This window comes from Balaenoptera musculus, chromosome 11 (assembly GCF_009873245.2).
Source record: "Balaenoptera musculus isolate JJ_BM4_2016_0621 chromosome 11, mBalMus1.pri.v3, whole genome shotgun sequence".
NCBI classification, from domain to species: Eukaryota; Metazoa; Chordata; class Mammalia; order Artiodactyla; family Balaenopteridae; genus Balaenoptera; species Balaenoptera musculus.
Genome location: NC_045795.1, coordinates 92,325,922 through 92,344,177, shown reverse-complemented (window position 1 = coordinate 92,344,177; position 18,256 = coordinate 92,325,922). Strand labels below are relative to the sequence as shown.

The window sequence follows — 18,256 nt, the reverse complement described above, 5'->3', positions numbered from 1 at the left end:
ATATGGGGGAGGGGGTGACCTCAGTCTCAGAAACTTGCTAGCATAAGTCCAAGTGAGCTTATACTTAACTGTCATCACTGATAACATTTTTAGACACATATAATTTTAGCAGCACAAAATATCCAGACATTTCAGAAGCATCCAAATTGGAACTCAAATGTACCTGGAAAAATACCAGACGAAAAAAGGAACTTCTAAATGTCAATAAGAGAAATAATGGCCCAACTTATTTTCTCAATTATTGCAACTGCTCTAATTGGAGTTCTTCTGCCCTGACCTCCAGCTATTGCTTTGTCAGTGAGAAAAGATGGACTCTTTGAAGGGACACATTCTTCTCCCCACACCTGTGGCCACTCTCCACTTTTCTCCCCAAGTCAGTGAACGCAAGCACAATTCTTGCCTTCTCTAGGAGCCACGCCGGCTTCTGCCTTGGCCAACAGTACCAAGGAAGCAGCCGCTGGATATCCCTTCTCCTGGAAGCTCAACTGTCCTCACAGCCAGGTAGAGAATGTCACTCTGCAGGCCAACTGGCAGGCACCCCTCTGAACTTACAAAAAACACACAGCAGGGTGGGGAATTTCAGGAAAAGAGCAGATTGGCAATATCTGCCTCCTGTCTGTCAAGAGTGGTCCGAGTGCCTGCTGCTTGGGTTAAGATAAACACAACTTCCTCTCTCGGCTGGGCCTGTAATTCTATACATAAGGCAGGATTGCCATCTCAAGTGAACGCCCCATCAGTAAGTGAGGCCCTGATCAAGGCTTGTGTAAGTAGAGAAAGGCCTTTGGTTTCTCTTCAAAAGGCTGCAAGCTCTCGAGCTCCCTCTTGTTCATGAACCCGCTCAATAAAGTATAAGAAATGCAGAGAGGTTAAAGTGTGCCTGGCCATGGATATCTTTGTACACTCCACATACTGAAGTTTTAAAACGGACATATCAACGTCTGAAGGGCAATGTCCGATGTTCCTAGGACATGTCCTGAAAGCTGTTAATTGCAAATTTAGCCACAAGAGCTACTCAGCTACCACATATTAAGTGCTTAGGTTGTGCAAGGCATGTTGCCAACGGTGTTACACACATGCATCACCTCACCCTAAAATGATCCCATCGGTTCCAGGCTATTATTAACCACAGTTACCAGTTGGGGAGACTAAGGTGTAGAGAGGTTAAGTAATTTGCCCACGGTCACACAGCTAATGAGAGGTGGGGCAGGGACCTGAGCCCGAGTCCGACTCCAGAGCCAGCATTCTCAACCACGATGCCCATGGCCTCCCCAATACATCTTACTATTCATTTAAACCAGATCTGGCAGGATCCTGATTCAGAAAGGTTTTTGGATTTTTATATTTGCTCACCTTTTCAAATATTCAATAATTCCATCTTTCCACTACTACCTATTGTCTTCTACCCATTGAACTGAACATACTTGGTTCCCTGAGAGCCACTCATTTGGAGAGCGTGTCTGTACTCTCCCCAGCTGTTGGCTGACCCAGTGCCCCCAAACACAGGGCTTCCACGGGAAGCAAAAACAGAAGAAACAGCTGGGTCCTTCGGTGGGAAAACACAGACACTTACAGTCAGATGGGATCATCTACCTAACCTCTGTCCCAGAGCAGAAATCGTCTCCAAGATCCCTGACAGATGCTCAGACCCCTATGAATGAGAGGAAACTCAGTAGTTTGAAGCAGGCCTCTTCCCTAAGCAATGGCTCAGCATTTATTACAGTCAGAAGCACATCTCTAAAATCGAAAACTCTGCCCCTGGTCACTTTCCTCTGCTGGCCCTAATTCTCTGTTGTTCTGGGCTCCGAACATCCCTCCATATGACAGCCTCACAGTAAGAGAAGACAACTGTCAGTTGTCCCTTCGGGCCTTGCATCAGCATGGCGGTTTGTCAGAAATGTAGAATCTCAAGCCTCACCCAGACCTACTGAATCAGAATCTGCATTGTAACAAGATCCCCAGGTGCCCATTCAAGTTTCAGAAGTGATGCCTTAGAGGTTTTTCTTCATTCATTCTACAAATATGCAAGAGCCTACCACAGGCCAGGGCCTGTGCAAAGCCTTAGAGGAGACAGGCACAGCTTCCGAGCTCACGATGAATGGAGTGGGTAAGAGTGAAGTCATACACCAGCAAGAGCAGCCAACGTTTTAGGGCATTTAATACGGGCCAGGCGCTCCTTTAAGTGCTTTACATGGACTGGCTCCTTTGACCCTCACAAAAACACCATGAGGTGCATATAATAATCTTCCCATTTTCAAGATGAGGAAATGGAGATACTGAGAGGTTCAAGCTGACATGACCAGCATAAAACAGAGCTGAGAGTCAAGCCCTAGCAGTCTGGCTCCAGGGTCCGGGCTGAGGAGGAGTAGCCTGTGTGTACACGGGGGTCGGCAAAGACCCTCCACAGGGGATGCCTGAGGTTTGAAGGATGAGTGGGCATGAGAAAGACTTGGGTGGGTGGGGTCCCAGGAGGAATGACAGAGATGGGGAGATCATTTCAGAGAGAAGATAAAGGACACGCAAAGGCCCAGAGCACAGAGCAAGTACCCTGACTGCCAGGATGAAATGACTCGGTGTGGCTGGAACACAGAATGTGGAGCGGGGGGTGGACTGCAGGTGAGGCTGAGAGGTAAGCAGGGAGACTCACGCAGGACCCTGCGAACCCCGAAAGCACGTTCTTTATCCTAAGCACAACTAGGGAACCACCAAGGGCGCCAAGCAACCAAGTGACATCATGAGACCTGCGCTGATTCCTCTAGGCGCAGGGAATGGATGGGAGGGGCCCCAACGCTCAGGCCCAAAGGAGACAGAGAGGAAAATGCAGAAAGCAGCAAGGAGACCACTGCAGCAACTTAGGTGAGAAATGTTGTTGCCCAGTTAGTCTAAAATGTCTCAAGTCCTCTCAGTTACTCACCGTTCAGCATGAACGTCATGACTTTGGGACCTATCCTCCTGGTTACCCCTCCTTTAGCTTCATTCCCATTGAGCAGTATGACTCTTAAATGGAGAACCCAGGATGTGATAAGACGCCCCAGATGCTTCTTGAGAAGCACAACTCTATTAATTCACTGCAATGGTTGAGTAGAGACATTGCCAAGAACACTCCAGACATGGGTTCAAATCCCAGCTTGGTCCAGACTGGTTACTGACCCTCTCCAGGTTCAGGGTACCCAACTGTAAAGTGGGGATAATACACCACCACACCACAGGAATGCTCCAACAGTCAAGAGCAAAGGCATACCATGACTCCGCCAGAAGACCAGACACAAAGGAGGAAGGGAATTAATTATTGCTTGTTTTTCATGACCATGTATTGAATGAAGCCAAGGAATCTCAAAACTATGGGCGTAAGAGAGAAGAAAGATCAAACACTGGGGGAGGTCAAGGAGAAGACACCCTCAGAGGATGAAGCCAGTCCACATTCCAGGGAGAAGACAAGTCAACTATAAGACATCTGCTCAGAAATCTTTCCAGACTCAGGTAGTTTGGAGAGAGGTTATAGGACAGCATCAGGCATCCATGTAGAAAAAAAATTAGCCTTCAGTTAACCTAAAATGTCATCAGCAAAAAATGCTGCAAGAACCGGGAACAGTGAAAACCATTTTAGAACAAGCACTAATTCCTTTTCAACCAGCTTTTAACTAAGGACCAGCATTATGCCGGGCGCTGGGCCAAGAGGGCAGGGCAAGATCTGGTCCCTCCAGGTGCTCCAAAAGCTAGCTGGGGAGACAAAAACAGAAGACAGCTGTGATACACACCACACTGAAGGTTATTAAGTAGGCAGTTAGCATGTACCTCCAGTATGCAGACATTTGTGCCTGTGCAACGCATTTCAGAATGCCATATTTCGGGGCAGTAGAGGAAGAAAGTGATTAAGAAGGAGTCCAGTAATTTGGCAAAGGAATACTCAAAGGCCCGTCTCCTTCTAAAGCAGTTTAGAGTAGGTATTAAAAGGAAGGCTTCTGATGTCAGACTGTCTGGGTTCAAATCCTGGCTCTGCCACTTCGAGCTATGTAACTTGGACCCACCACTCAACCTCTTGTACATTAGTTCCTCATCTATAAAAGGAGGGCAAGACTTCATAGCTCTGTAGCTGCCTTATGGGGTTGTTACGAGGGTTAAATAAATTAACGTATGTAAAGGAAACTATACAAATTAAATAAATAGATTAAATTTCATTAACATATGTAAGCACTATACATGGTATTCACTATTATTTGCACTTATGGAGGGCAGATTATCATTAATTACACAAGGTGATAGAATAAAAAAAAAATTTTTTTTTAAATCCATTGTTCAAACACAGCAGCCTAAAAGATAGTGTGGGTGGGGACCCAGGGTGTGTCCCAATCCCAATTTTGACACAGAATTGCTTTCTGACCCCAGGAGACGACCTAAATGTCTCTAATTTCCTCATCTGTCAAAAAAGGGAGGGAAAGAATTATCATAAACTCAAGTGATTCACCACATAACTTCATCAATGCTCTGAAGACAGGATGATAAAAGCCTTCACCAAAAGAAAAAGTCCTTCATCAACCACTATGTTCTGCTTTCAGGAGAACCATATAACAGTATGACGCAGTTACACGTGCTCTCTGTCCAAATCAATTTTGCCCTCAATGGAGGAAGCCACAACAGCAATACTGAGATTCAATCAGATGACAAAGAAAACAGATCCCTTACAATGGAAGCACTTCATGCATATAGAGCTGAAATTTGCCCTCCATTAGCAAATGAATTATTATGAGTAAATGAATATAAAACAGGGGTCTGGGGTCTACTCTCCCAAGGGCGACTCAGCTATTCAAAAAGGAAGCCATCCAAGGCAACAGAGTATAAAGCTCTCCTGTGCCCATGTGCAGGATACCCAGCACCTTCAGACACGCATCTGAAAGCTTTGAGCAAGTAGGCAGGAATCCAGCGAGGGCCACTTGCAGTGTGTGGGACTCCAGAATAATCACGCAGCAGGCATCACCCCAGTGACCGTGGAACACGCTGTGACCCTTCTATGCTGTCCGGGGAATTGATTTAAATGACAGTGTTGTTCCCTTTAGATGGAGTCTGTTGGTTCAAGATTGGGATAAGCGGGTAAATCTGAAATGAAGATGATAAAAAAACCTACTAATCTTTTTATTAAATTTGAATTGATTTTGTGAATACGGAACACGTTGCAAGAGACGTTCCCACAAAGCAGCTGCTGGCACGCACAAAACCTTGAATATGCTTCAAGGCATATACTTGACAAGCACCTTAAATAGACTGATTTTTCTGCCTTATTTATAACAAGACAGGCAGAAAACTCAGTCCCACTGCGAAAGGCCCATCATGGATTAGAATCAAAAGAACAAACAAAATTTAAGGGAGGCCCTCCCCTTCGCATGTGGGTATTTAAAACTAAGTAAGATATGGGTTCATTCCTTCGAGGCCTTGCCAAAAGGAAAAAAAAAAGGAGAAATAATGTTGCTTAGCAACAATTAGACAACGGGCAGGGAAGGAGAGCGGGTGTGAAAGAAAGCTGAGCCTATGACTTCGTTATGGCCACCCTAGTCCAGATGACCTTTGTGACCCAAGAGCCAGGCCGTGTCCCCATTTGGCCTCAGAATAAGGCCTGGCTGTTTCCATCCATTCGTCTTATCTTGACGAAGAAGACCTGTAATCCCAAAGAAACAGAAACCTACTTCTGGACAGCACGAGGCTCCTGGATAACAATGCTGCCTTGTGAAATGCTAACTGGCCTATTCTGGCGCTGATCGCAGTTTCAAGCTAAATGCCATTGAGCAGATGGGAAAACGGAGGCCTGGAGAGATGCAGCGACCCCCCCCACCACGGCGTCACGTCACAGTGGGTGGGGCAGAGCCTGGGCCCAAGGCGCTAGCTCTCAGGTCGCCTGGGGCTCTCTACTCCAGGGCTAGCAGTTTTCCCACATCTTCGAAGAACCATCCCCTACCTCAGCCTAAATCGCAGGCAAGATTGTGATCAGATAAGCGGGTTGCTGGTGCTCAAATACTTCTCATCGCTGGATCATGAAAAATGCCATTCTTATTTGAGGCTCCCTTCAAAGCTGCTGGGAGATCCCAGGCCAGTTCACAAAGAGCTTGCAGGAGATGGGAAACCCTTCTTTCTCTCTCTCAACCAAGCCATCTTACTAAATCCACAAGCCCCCTAATAGGTGGGCTGACATAGTGCAAGCATTCTGGGACTGCAGAAAAAGAAGAGTCCAATAAAAATGAAAAGGCCCTAGGTCTGATCCTCAAACACACAGCCATGCTTTAGATCCAGAGTGGTTTGTCACCGCCAACCAGCACGCTCCTCATCCCAGTATCTTCCTGAGACCATGATTCCTAGGCTGTCATTGTTTTAAAGGGGACGTGTGCTGAGCAAGCAGGAGTCTTCAGCCAACATGTTACTCAGGAGACGCCCAGAGGCAGGGTTATACTGCCCCAGACCAGACCCTCATTTGCATTACAAATGAGATTCAAATAATGTTGCAGGTCACAGACTGAGTACCCCACACCTTGTCCTGGTGATAGGTTAAAAAGTTAAAAACGCATTAAGTTAAAGGGTCCAAGTGGTCTTCTATCTTGCAGTGGGCTTTCTTCCTCATTTATATGGTCCTAACTTAATGCTAGAAAGAGTGTGGGCAGACAGCAGAAAAGCCATAACCTAGTCCATTCCCATTTAGAGACTGCAGGTGACACGGCTTGAAGGAACCCTTGTGCTTTGCGTGGGGAAGGGTCCATAGGGCAGAGGTAAGACAAAGCACTGGGTCCAGGCCTTTGCAACAGGGTTCTGGCCTGACTCTGACACTCACACATCATGTGATGCTGGGCCAGATCCTCAACCCTTGTCAGCCAAAATGGCATCAGGGATAAAACACATACACCCTGGGCTGAGAAGGTGTTGCAAAGCTCAAGGAGAGAGAACACGTGAAAAGTGTCATAATCTACTTTGCTCCAACAAACTACTAGATTAGAGAGGCAACTTTCCTACTTTATAGAAAGATATTTCACCTGCTGGGCCTCTACTTGCACATAAACAGCTGTCACGTGGACAACAAATTACTCTCAACACAGCCCTGAAAATTGTTAACTGTGTATTGGCGTTGACTTCCTTGACAATGTCTGTATCTTTCCTCCCTGGGACATAAATGGCTGGTGCACAGGAGGCAACCAATAAATGTTTGTGGAATGATAATAATCATTCTAAGAAGGGACATTTAAGTGACTAGGGGCAAGTTTCTCAATTTCTTAGGGCCTCAATTTCCTCATCTGCATAATGGGAACACTGATACCTACACCTCATAGGAAGGTTACCAGATTAAAAGAGAGAATCCACGGGAAGTGCTTTGCACAAGTAAATGCTCTATTACTGTTGGCTACTGTAATTTATAATGTGGGTCTGTTTCTCCAAGACACCTTAAGACTCTCAAAAAGCCAGGGGGACTGTGTTCAACTCATCCTGCCTTCCCTTATCACCAAAATCAGCAGCTGGAACACAGCAGGACCTCAACGCTTGTTGAGCTGAGCACTCATTTTCATAATACATCAACCTAGTGGATTATTATGCTTGAAACCAACTTGATTAGGGGAGAAAGACGAAGCACAGGGGACAAGGGTGATACTTACCTAAAACATCCACACTTTCAGCCTGATCTCTGAGCTCTTCCCCAATTCACATGAAGCACTGAACGATATCAGAATGCTTCCTTTCTCCTCACCTTTCCCTGCCCAAACTAAACTCCTCCCCATCTTTCACTGTGAGTTTTCTTTCAAACAGCTTTTCTTCTGAAACTAAAGGTTCAACTACCAGGTTAAAAACCTCTCACACCTTGGTGACACTGATAGGATAGCATCTGTACAAGATCAAGAATTTGGGGCCAATATTGGCCTCTTGACATAAATGGAAAAGATCAAGTTTTGAGGGCAAGAACTGGACCACTGCTCCAGTCTGAAAAAGGAGATGACACAATAAACCGCATCAACACCAAAGTCTATCTTATTTCCCAAAAGCCCCAGTTCTTATTTCCACTCCAACAGTGCTGAAGGTTATACTTAAAACAGCAGAGATTCAAGGATCAAAATGGACGATGGTTGTTAGTTTCCATCTTTTCTTTGTAGAAGATGCCGGTACATATACTAGGGGGAAGGGATGGGTGGGAGTGAAAAGGAAAAGATAACGTAGAGAAAGGAAATCACTAACCACAAAGTTAGTTGTGATGTTTGCCTTGCCTATTCTTTTAAGATTATGGGCAAAGCAACACAAATCAGGAAGAAAAGAGATTCTGCCTTCCCTTCCATGGACACTGGTGCTTTAAAATGGTACCACATTAACAAAAGGACTAAAGTAACTGAATTATTCTACATCTCAGCTCTTCTCATCACCTAGAGGACAAGGACACGGTCCAAAATTCATTCGGATAATGAAAAAGCCTTGGCTTATGTGAAACAGACGTGCAGCCAATCTTTTCTTCCTATAGACAATGTTAGGGGCAGGAGATATAGTCAAAGGAATCACAAAAAAAGCAGTTCACTTGGAAATGTGCTTTTACTCATCAGAAAGAAGCAAGTGTGTTCAGCAGTTTAACTCTTCTGCATCTACTGTGGAAAATAAGAGCAACCTGTCACTGAGCAAGCCCTGTGTACCCAACTACTCTGTTTGGCTCTTTACCCATATTATCTTCAATCCTATTATCTTTATGAGGAAGGAATTCTTTTTCCCCCATTGCATAAGTAAGGAAACAAGCTTAGAAATTTAAGTCATCTATCAAGATCACTCAGCTTGTATATGGGAACACTGGGCCTCAAATCTAGGCCCACGGGGTCCACGTACACACCCCTAACCACAGAAGCATTTAAAGACAAAAAGTGGAACCATATATAAGAATTCACATATAGTTCCTTTCCCTTCTGCCACCATTTATGAGCATCAGGCTCTGTACTAAGAACTGGGAACAAAAAGACAGGGATAGCTAAGGCTTCCTGAGCCCTTAACTAAGGGCCAGGCTCCCTCAGTACTAAATGCGGAACACACATTTAATCGTCACAATAACCCTATGAGGGAGGGACTAATACCATCTTGCATTTTGCAGATGAGAAAACCAAGGTTCACGGAGGTGAAGCCATCTGTCCAGGGTCACATAGCTAAGAATGAGTAGAACTTGGATTTGAACCCAGGAAGCCTGATACTACAGCCTATGTTATTAACCACGAGGGTAGCAGATTTCAAGAGGAGCTCACACAATTAAAAACCCCAAGTCAGAAGCCACAGGGAGTATTACATAAATAGGCCTTTGGCTGCCATTTACTTAAGAACAGGTTACGATGGTTCTCAGTATAGGAAATAACTTGGCAAGGAAACGGTGGAAGCGACAGCAAACCCAAATGACTAAGTGTAGCTCTGCTGATTGCTCGGATAAAGACTCCATCATCCTATGCGGCCGCTTGCCAGCACCTCACTTTTCCATATGTGTTTGTTAAACTTTGAGGTGCAATGGCACAGCAAGGAAATGGACTAGAAATGCCTCCAAACTGCCCAACTGCCCTATGCACCATTTCTAAACATCAAAATGACTTTAACTTCAAAATAGACTAGTATTTGGAAAGGCAGTCATCCCTTTCTAAAGAGAGCTCTTTCTCTTCATTTTAGAGAAAAATGTTTCAAAGTACGCTACACCAGAATTGAAAGGCTGCTTTGGAAAATGTCGCCCGGGTTCCAAGGTGGAAGAGACCTTCCTGGCACGGCAGCGGCTGCGAAGGGAGATGGGCCTGGGCCCCTCACCTGTGTGCAGAGGGCCTCCAGCTCACAACAAGGAATTTAGGCAGCCCTGACCTACATTCACAAAGCCTGCAGCAAAGCTTGTTTTGAACCAGATTTCCCACAAGTACAAAGCACCTCACAACCTAGAAATCTTTATTTTTAATTTATGGGGAAAGGCAGTCAACAAATTAAGTCACTGTCACGTGACCACCTGTAGAACCAGGCCAGGCCATAAACGGAGTTTGGTTCTTTCTAAATGGCCTCTATCGGACTGTCACTTTTATCTCAAAACAATCCCTTCCAATCAGCCACCAGGTATACATCTAAGCACCAGGCACTTTTACCCTAGTGCCAGGAAAACATCTCTCTCTCCTGACTTCCCCTGGCTATGGTCCTGTTTATTTTAACGTTCTAAACCTGTATTCAAACAGCCACTGGTTAACTTTGTACAGTACATTAACATCTTTCTCAGCTTCCTTTCCCAACTCCCAGAGCCTGGGTGTAGAATGGGATAAGAGCTCACATTGGACCCAAGCAATAAGCTTCCCATCCCTTCACTTGGTCCCAGCTGCAAAAGCAACGTGTGGACCAGCTCCCTGCTACGTAATAAAGCCGGGAGTTTATAGCTCAGGCTCTATTAGCAGTGGTTCTTAACCTAGGCTGCACAGGAGACTCACCCCGGGAGCTTTCAAAATACCTCAAACGCCCAATTAAATGAGAATCTCTGGAAGTGGAGCTCATACGTGATATTTTTCAATGTCTGTGCAGCCCAAGTTGACAACCCCAGCTCCTACTCCATCCATCACCAGCTCTGTGACTCCAGACAAGCTACTAAACCTCTACCTTTGAGGGCTTCGATCCCCTCCCAGGGAGAACAGACCCTTCCAAGAGCTAAAAATGCTTGCAGAGCCCTTAGCACATTATCTGTCCATCACTCTTGGCTCAAGTCTATCACTCTTGGCTCTTTTAAAAGATAAATTGCAGGGCTTCCCTGGTGGCGCAGTGGTTGAGAATCTGCCTGCCAATGCAGGGGACACGGGTTCGTGCCCCGGTCTGGGAAGATCCCACATGCCGCGGAGCAACTGGGCCCGTGAGCCACAACTACTGAGCCTGTGCGTCTGGAGCCTGTGCTCCGCAACAAGAGAGGCCGCGATAGTGAGAGGCCCTCGCACCGCGATGAAGAGTGGCCCCCACTCGCCGCAACTAGAGAAAGCCCTCGCACAGAAACGAAGACCCAACACAGCCAAAACTAAATAAATAAATAAATACATTTATAAAAAAAAAAAAAAAAAAAAAAAAGATAAATTGCAGCACATTACATAATTCAGAGTAGGGAATTAATTCTATGAGTGAGTGACTGGATTATGATCATTGGATCAAATCTTTCTGCTGCATTCAGGATTCTGTTTTGGAAGATGACATGGAACAGGAACTGAGAAGAAAAAGCCAACAGAGGCAACAGGAACCTCAGGTTCCTGTCACATCAGGCTTACGCCAACAATTTTTTTTTGTGACAGTCTCCCACCAGCACCCCCCAGGGGAAAACATTCTGCTGGCAGACTCATCCCAACTGGGTGCAGCTCAACACTGAACGCCTTCCAAATGGCTTCTCTCCATCTGAACGTCTGCCTCCTATTTTATTCTAATTTCTTTAGCTTTTTTTTTTTTTTTTAATTATTTATTTATTTATTTATTTATTATTTATGACTGTGTTGGGTCTTCGTTTCTGTGCGAGGGCTTTCCCTAGTTGCGGCAAGCGGGGGCCACTCCTCATCGCGGTGCGCGGGCCTCTCACCATCGCGGCCTCTCTCGTTGCGGAGCACAGGCTCCAGACGCGCAGGCTCAGTAGTTGTGGCTCACAGGCCTAGTTGCTCCGCGGCATGTGGGATCTTCCCAGACCAGGGCTCGAACCCCTGTCTCCTGCATTGGCAGGCGGATTCTCAACCACTGCGCCACCAGGGAAGCCCTAATTTCTTTAGCTTTTATCCAAAAAACTCAAACAGTTTCTAAATCACCTAACGATAAGAACTTATAACTCAAAGGATACAATCTGCAAACAGCAAGGTTTAAACTCTTTTGGGACTGAAGCCATCAGTCAAATACCTAACCCAGTGGGTTCTCAGCCCTGGCTGCATATAAAAATCACATGGGAAGCCTTAAAAATGCCAGTGCCTAGGCCGCAACCTTGAGAGATTCTTTAATTGGTCTGGAGTGGGGTCCTGGGCAGCCATTTAATTTAAAATCTCTCCCAGATAATTCTACTACACAGCCAGAGCTGAGAACCACTAACCACAGCAACAGCAAAAAATAAAAACAAAATGTTTCTCACTTTAAGATAACAACTATATTTTAAACACCTCCTGGAATAAACTAATCTACCTTCCAAGGAAGGCATCAAACGCAAGAGGCCTACAAAGAAAGCCAACACTGCTAGGCTACCAGCAGGAAAGCTGTCCCACCTATGCCTTTTAACTCAAAAAGTAAGTAATAATCAAGAACTTCTCACTCCAAGGCGAGGTATCTAAGGATATCAAAGCTCCAAGATCTGCTGAAAGAACACTTGTTCCTTGTGACTCAATCCATAAATCCTGTTTGTTTGGACATATCTGCACAAGTGTAAGGCTTTAAACTGAATTAGCACTTACCAACGTGTATTCAAGAGACAAATGAAGGCCCTAATACAAGCCATCCCAATCTTGACACTGAACTTATTTATGCATTGTCAAGAGGCCAGAAAGCTTGAAATTGGTATCATACTTTTAAAAAACATGTAAGCAAATAAACCTATGACTGCTTTAAAAAAACTAAATCCACACAGAGCAACACACTTCATGAATTTTCAAATGAGGCAAGGGACCCGCTCTGGGAAGGTCACCAACTTACCTCTGAATTTCTTGGGTGGATTGTTAAGGTCCCCAGCTTCTGGCTGTACAACACAACGATCATCAACCAGGCTGCAAAGAAAATAAAGATAAATGTTGCACCAAGCCGAGTCTAAGAGAATAAAACCCTAAGCACTATGCAAAAATCAAATACTCAGGGCTATTCCTGCACAAAACTTAGGCTGCCCTATTCTCCTGCCAGGGAGCTGTTGACACTAGAGGTTTCCTGTGTAGGGAGTTAAACCTCATCCAAACGCCCAAGACTCTGCTTCTGCAATGGACACATTCAGCTACTGTTTTCTGTGGCTCTTTTCTCTTACCCGCAGCCATGAGAGATCTGAGCACAGCACGTACTAATGCTCAAGTCGGGGGCATAGCAAGGGATCCGTGCGCTCAACCAACGGTAGCTGAGGGGCCCACCCCATGCCAGGCACTGAGCTAGGCCCTGGGATGTGAGGATGAGTAGGAGCCAGGCCCCTGCCCTTAGGGAGCTCAAGGCTAGTTCGGGCAGGAGCCACAAAGACAAACTGATAACAAGAATATAAACCAAAGGCTGTAAGGGAAGAGAACAAAATACAGCCAGAAACTAACGGTGCCTGAGGCCATCTGAAAAGCTGCTGGTGGAAGAGGGAAAACTGGAGCTACTGGAAACTGAAATCAAGGTGGGGGATGAAGAAGACGGGAGCGTTTTCAGGGGGAGGGAACCCCACATACAAAAGCATCGAAGTAAGAAAGGACTTTGGAGCTTCAAAAGCAACTAGTGCAAAAATTACACATAAATAACCAGCCCCAAATTATATATAAAGACCCCGTGTTTAAAGTCCCAACTGACCAATCTGACTTGTACAATGCTTTTAGAAGAACCGATTTTAAAACAATATTTTTGTTTGAACAGATGAGGAAACTGAAGCGCTGAGGAGTTTAAATGACTTTTCCAAGTTCCTAAAAGTGGTATCGGAAAGATTGGCTCATTCTCCAAGTGACCACAGAATTTGCTCCCAGTTAATACAGTTTTCCAGGGTTTCTCCCATTAATCTGTGTCTTTCCCCAAAGGCAAGGTACCGTTAAACACCCGGCCTTAATTCTTACTGCTCCTTCCTCCAAAATTCCCCGACAACTCCTAAAGTCCTGCACGCCTTTCAAGACCCTGATGCAGAGCCCCCATCTTCTCCATGAAGGCCCTCAAGCCTCTCCTGCCCCAGGCCCTCTCTGCCTCTCCTCTGTCCCCCCAACATCACTGGGCTGAAACACACACGGTGCACTAGGCTACGAACTCCACGAGGGCAGAGAGCTGCCGGCTTGGTGGCCCAGAAGGTGCCCAGGGCCAGCACACTTCCTGCCCAGGCTGGGTGCTCAGTATCTATTTGGTGGATGACTCAAAAGTGTCCCACCAGCAATTTGCCTCCTTCAGCTCCAAGACACAAGAGCTCTCTGCAACAACAAGAGGGACAGTGTGGTCACAGCCTGAATTGTAATGCAAAAATCAAGAGCAGAAAGTCAAGAATCCATGAGCCTCTGTGAGTATAAATAAGGTAATGCCACCAGATCAAATATAATATGTGTATGCAGGGGCCGGGGGTAATGCCTTGAAATCCAATGCAGGACTGGGTTAATTTATCATCAAGCTCTCAAACAAGGAGGAAGAGGTAGGAGAAAGGGCCCCAGTCTAGGCTGGAAGAAAATGAATTGTAGCTGGCACTCGGCCGCCTACTAGCAGCACGACGCTAACGCCATCACCTCACTCCTCCTGGTCTCAGTTTCTTCATGTGTAAAATCGAAGAGTAGGTCTCAAGGATTCTCAAGTACGGAGATGTTCATAAGACTTTTTGTTTCTTAAATATATTGATACCAGTGTGCCCATCCTCCCCAGGCCTACTAAAGCCGTGTTCCAGGATGGGACCCAAGAACCTTTATTTTTTAACAAGTTCCGCAGGTGATTCAGAAGCACTTCTCTGACACTGCATGTCATACGCTTGGGCTTTCCAAGGTCCTAGTTGAGTTCTAAAGTTCAGTGAGTCAATAAAGCCATTTGGAGGTAACCACCATCTATGTAAGTGGAACTGGGCAACATAAATGGAGCTGGAGGCTGATTCCACAAAAACTGGCAGTCACTCATCGTCATCCATGACTGGTGCTCCATAAATGTAAGAAATATGAGAAGGAAAAAGGTCACACTTTATTTTCCAAATCCATTTTTACGCCAATTATCCTCAAATATGTGCAGGGAACCAAGGGAATAAAATATGCATCTAAAGGAAGGACTAGGGCCCAAAATTCAAAAAAGAGCCATCCTCATGTTAAAAGGGGAGACCTTATCATTAATTTGTTCAGAATACTTGAGGAAAACTCTGTACTTCACAGGAAATCTAAGAACAGATGCTCTGGAAGAAAAGGAGGTACTAACATTTTAGGGGCTGGCACAGTAGACTGAGCAAGTGACAGGAAGCGTGCCCGGGTGACTGGAAGGGCAGTGGCACCGTTAAAAGAAACTGGGGCCAAAGAGGAGGGATGGGGCATATAGTGGGGTTGAGGTTTAACAAGGCATCCAGGTAAGAGCTCTGGGCAGACAGTTAGGAGGGTGGTGAGCAAATTCAGCCAGAGAGCGGTGGTCGGCAAAGCCAGGAAGGAAAAGTCTACCCTGTCAAGGGCAACCGTTAGGAGTGCTGGTCTTAGAGTCCTGAGTCTTCGCAACTGTGAAACCCCGGGCCAGGTGACTTCACCTCTCTGATGCTCAGAGGTTTTGCCCCCATAAATAGCAATCATGATAGTGCCCATTGTAAAAAGCTGTTTGGGGATTAAAGGGATGGTGTATGTACAGTACGCAGCACAGAGCTGTAAACACCCATAGGATTCGTGTAAGTAGTTACCACTCTTACTTATTATTGGTGCTGTTATGGCTGAAAAATAAGAAGAGGACTCAAGATTCAACCACGGATGGAAAAAGCAAGGAGTCAGCCAAGAAGAAAAAAAAGGACAACAGAGAGGCAAAGCAGCAGGACTCTTTGCCAAAAGCCACAGAAGGTAAAATGTGAAGGGTGGGTCTTAAGAGAAGTTAAAAAAAAGGTAAGGACTGAGAAAAAAAAAAAAAATCACTTGATTTGGTGATCAGGCAGTCGTGGATGACTTGTTTTTATCGGATGACTTTTGAAAATAAAATCTTTATTCAGAGAGGTCCAGTTGAGCTACAGAATTCTTTACCTGAAATAACTTGCTCTTTGAGGCTGGAGTAACTGCATGACAGCCCGAGAGTACTCACTTTGCACAAACACCAGAGAACGAGCATACTTTAAGAAGTATGATTAAAATGAAGGTTCTGGCTGCTGTAAGAATGAGGTTCTTGGAGAAGCTGTTGCCTTCCTTCGCCCCATCTATGTGAGATCAGCTCTTGCCAAATACAACAATGTCACCCACTACTCCTTTCCAGCAAAGACATTATAGACCATTTGTGACTCTTCTGCAGTTAACCACCTTCACTCCCCATTCTGCTTGTGTCTGCCTTTGGGGCTAACTCACCTCTCATTTCCTCTTCTACACAATAGGAGTAGGGAAAGAAGGGAGAAGATAATCAAATGAGTACATTAGGGAATGTATTTATACCCTTAAGAGTTGGGGGGAAAAAAAAAAAAAACTGAAGAAAGCACAAAAGACCAAAAATCTGATTTAAAGAACTTTGTGCAATTTGTAACTTTCAGATGCACAGAGCAACTTGAAGTAGGAAAAGTTCTGCTTCGAAGAAGAGAGATAAGCATCTGAGAAGTTCTGGTCTTTGCTTGTACAACAAATAAGTCACCATTTAAAAATAAGAGCTTTTACGAAGCTAAAGCACTTCCTTGGGGTCTGTATATATTAATCTTAAAATTCATCCCATATACTTAACACTTTCCCCCTGACATATGAAAAAAGAGGAAATTATAATAAATTCTGGATTAACAGAGTCCTAACTAATGAGATTTCACTCTTGCAGAGAACTGACAGGAAAACAGTATTTTTGTGTAAGATGTTAAACTTGGTTAACGTGAGATTTGATATTCATGATTCCAACCACTGCTGGAAAAGCCAGTAAAATGGAAACATTCTTGTCCTAGAAAAATCACGGTTTTTAAGCTGATGTTATGATGTCTTAAACAAATCCTGCCACACAAGGAACCAGGTGCGCTTACCCCAAGGTGCTAATAAATCCATTTGTCGATCCCTCGGCGTACAGAGAACAAATGTCTCCGATATGAAGGAAACTAGACATCTTGTCAGACATGGCTTTCTTGAGAATCCTAGACAAAGTAAAATATGCAACATTATTAGAAGGAAAGAAATGCTCGGGGGGGGGAGGAAAAAAGCCACTGAAAATTGGCTTCGCTCAATTTTCCAAAGCGTCCTACTTAAAAGTCAAATTTAAATGGGAGTGCGACAGGCAGGCAGTTCCCTGAGCCAAGCAGGACATCTGTAACCACATTTTTCCCACATATTCTTTAATTTCAGGATATTCCAACCACAATAATGCTTGTTTCTAACAAAACCATGCCTGAATCCAATTCTCCAAGTTGAAGACCCTCGATAATAAATAGTGAATATGAAGACAGCAGGGAAGTCAGCCAAGAACTCTGCAGTGATGAGGAGCTGGAAAGTCTGACTTATGAAACATTAACGTATTCAATCTGCCTCAGGGAATGTTCAGTCAGAAGGAAACACCTGGTATAAAACTTGGGTCCGGCAGTGCCTGGGATGAGGTGCCAAAGCAACAAAATGAAATTAATAAGAGGAAACCTAGTAATAAATACCACAAAGCTCTGGCAGCCTTTTAAGAATTCAACAACCTACACACTTCACCCAGATGCTATTCCAGTGTCTTTCCTTCTCATCCTTCACCAAGAAACACTTGCAGAGGGAGAAAGAATCTTAGCACCTGGTCCAAACCCTTCCTGATGCAATTAAGAAGAGTAAGGTTGAGGTCGCTTAAGAACCTTGGTCAGGAACGCACACGGCTCGTTAGGGGCAGTCCTAGAAAATGCTCTTAAATTCAGGAAATCTCTACACAGCCTAGTAGACACACACACAAATATCAACGAAAATATTGACATGACTCATAGAAACAGCTTTCATCAGGGCCATAAATATTGAGGAGTGGGAGCCAATTGTAAAAAACTAAACTGACATTTAAGAAACAATCTCAGTTTTGTGGGAAGAGCGTGTGCTGGTGTGGACTGCAGTAACTCCCCATCATTTCCTCAGGCACCTGGTGTGTAGACGTTCAGGGTCACCTAGGTCTTCCCCAGACCTCTCCTCCAAACCCAGACCCCCTTAAACATCTTTGCCCATCTCTTTACTCAAGATACCTTGCCAGAAAGCATTCCTCCCGCAAAGCCACAAGAGCTGTAAGGGCGTGGAGAAGCATACTCTCTTGAAATTGCTTTCTGGGTGCCAAGTTTTCTTTTCGGAAGAAGTATGCAGCAACGATTAGCAGGAAACGTCAGGAAGCATTTCTCCTACCTTAGCAGGAGCGGCAGGTAAGAAAACAAACCATTAAAGAACCTCAGTTCACTGCTTGTGAGAAACAGCCAGGAAAAACTAATTTATCCCCCCGACAACCAAGATGTTACAAGAGAGATAAAGAGCACTGCCTTGAA

The 18,256-nt window shown here is 45.0% G+C and overlaps 1 protein-coding gene across 1 annotated transcript in view; it reads right to left on the bottom strand.

Moving 5' to 3' along the window:
- Nucleotides 1–18,256, bottom strand: part of ITPR1 (inositol 1,4,5-trisphosphate receptor type 1) — a 320,973-nt gene that overhangs the window by 279,102 nt on the left and 23,615 nt on the right. The window contains 2 exon segments of the mRNA XM_036868683.1: nt 12,637–12,707; nt 16,796–16,903. Of these exon segments, the coding sequence (XP_036724578.1) occupies nt 12,637–12,707; nt 16,796–16,887 (163 nt within the window). The 5' untranslated portion in view covers nt 16,888–16,903.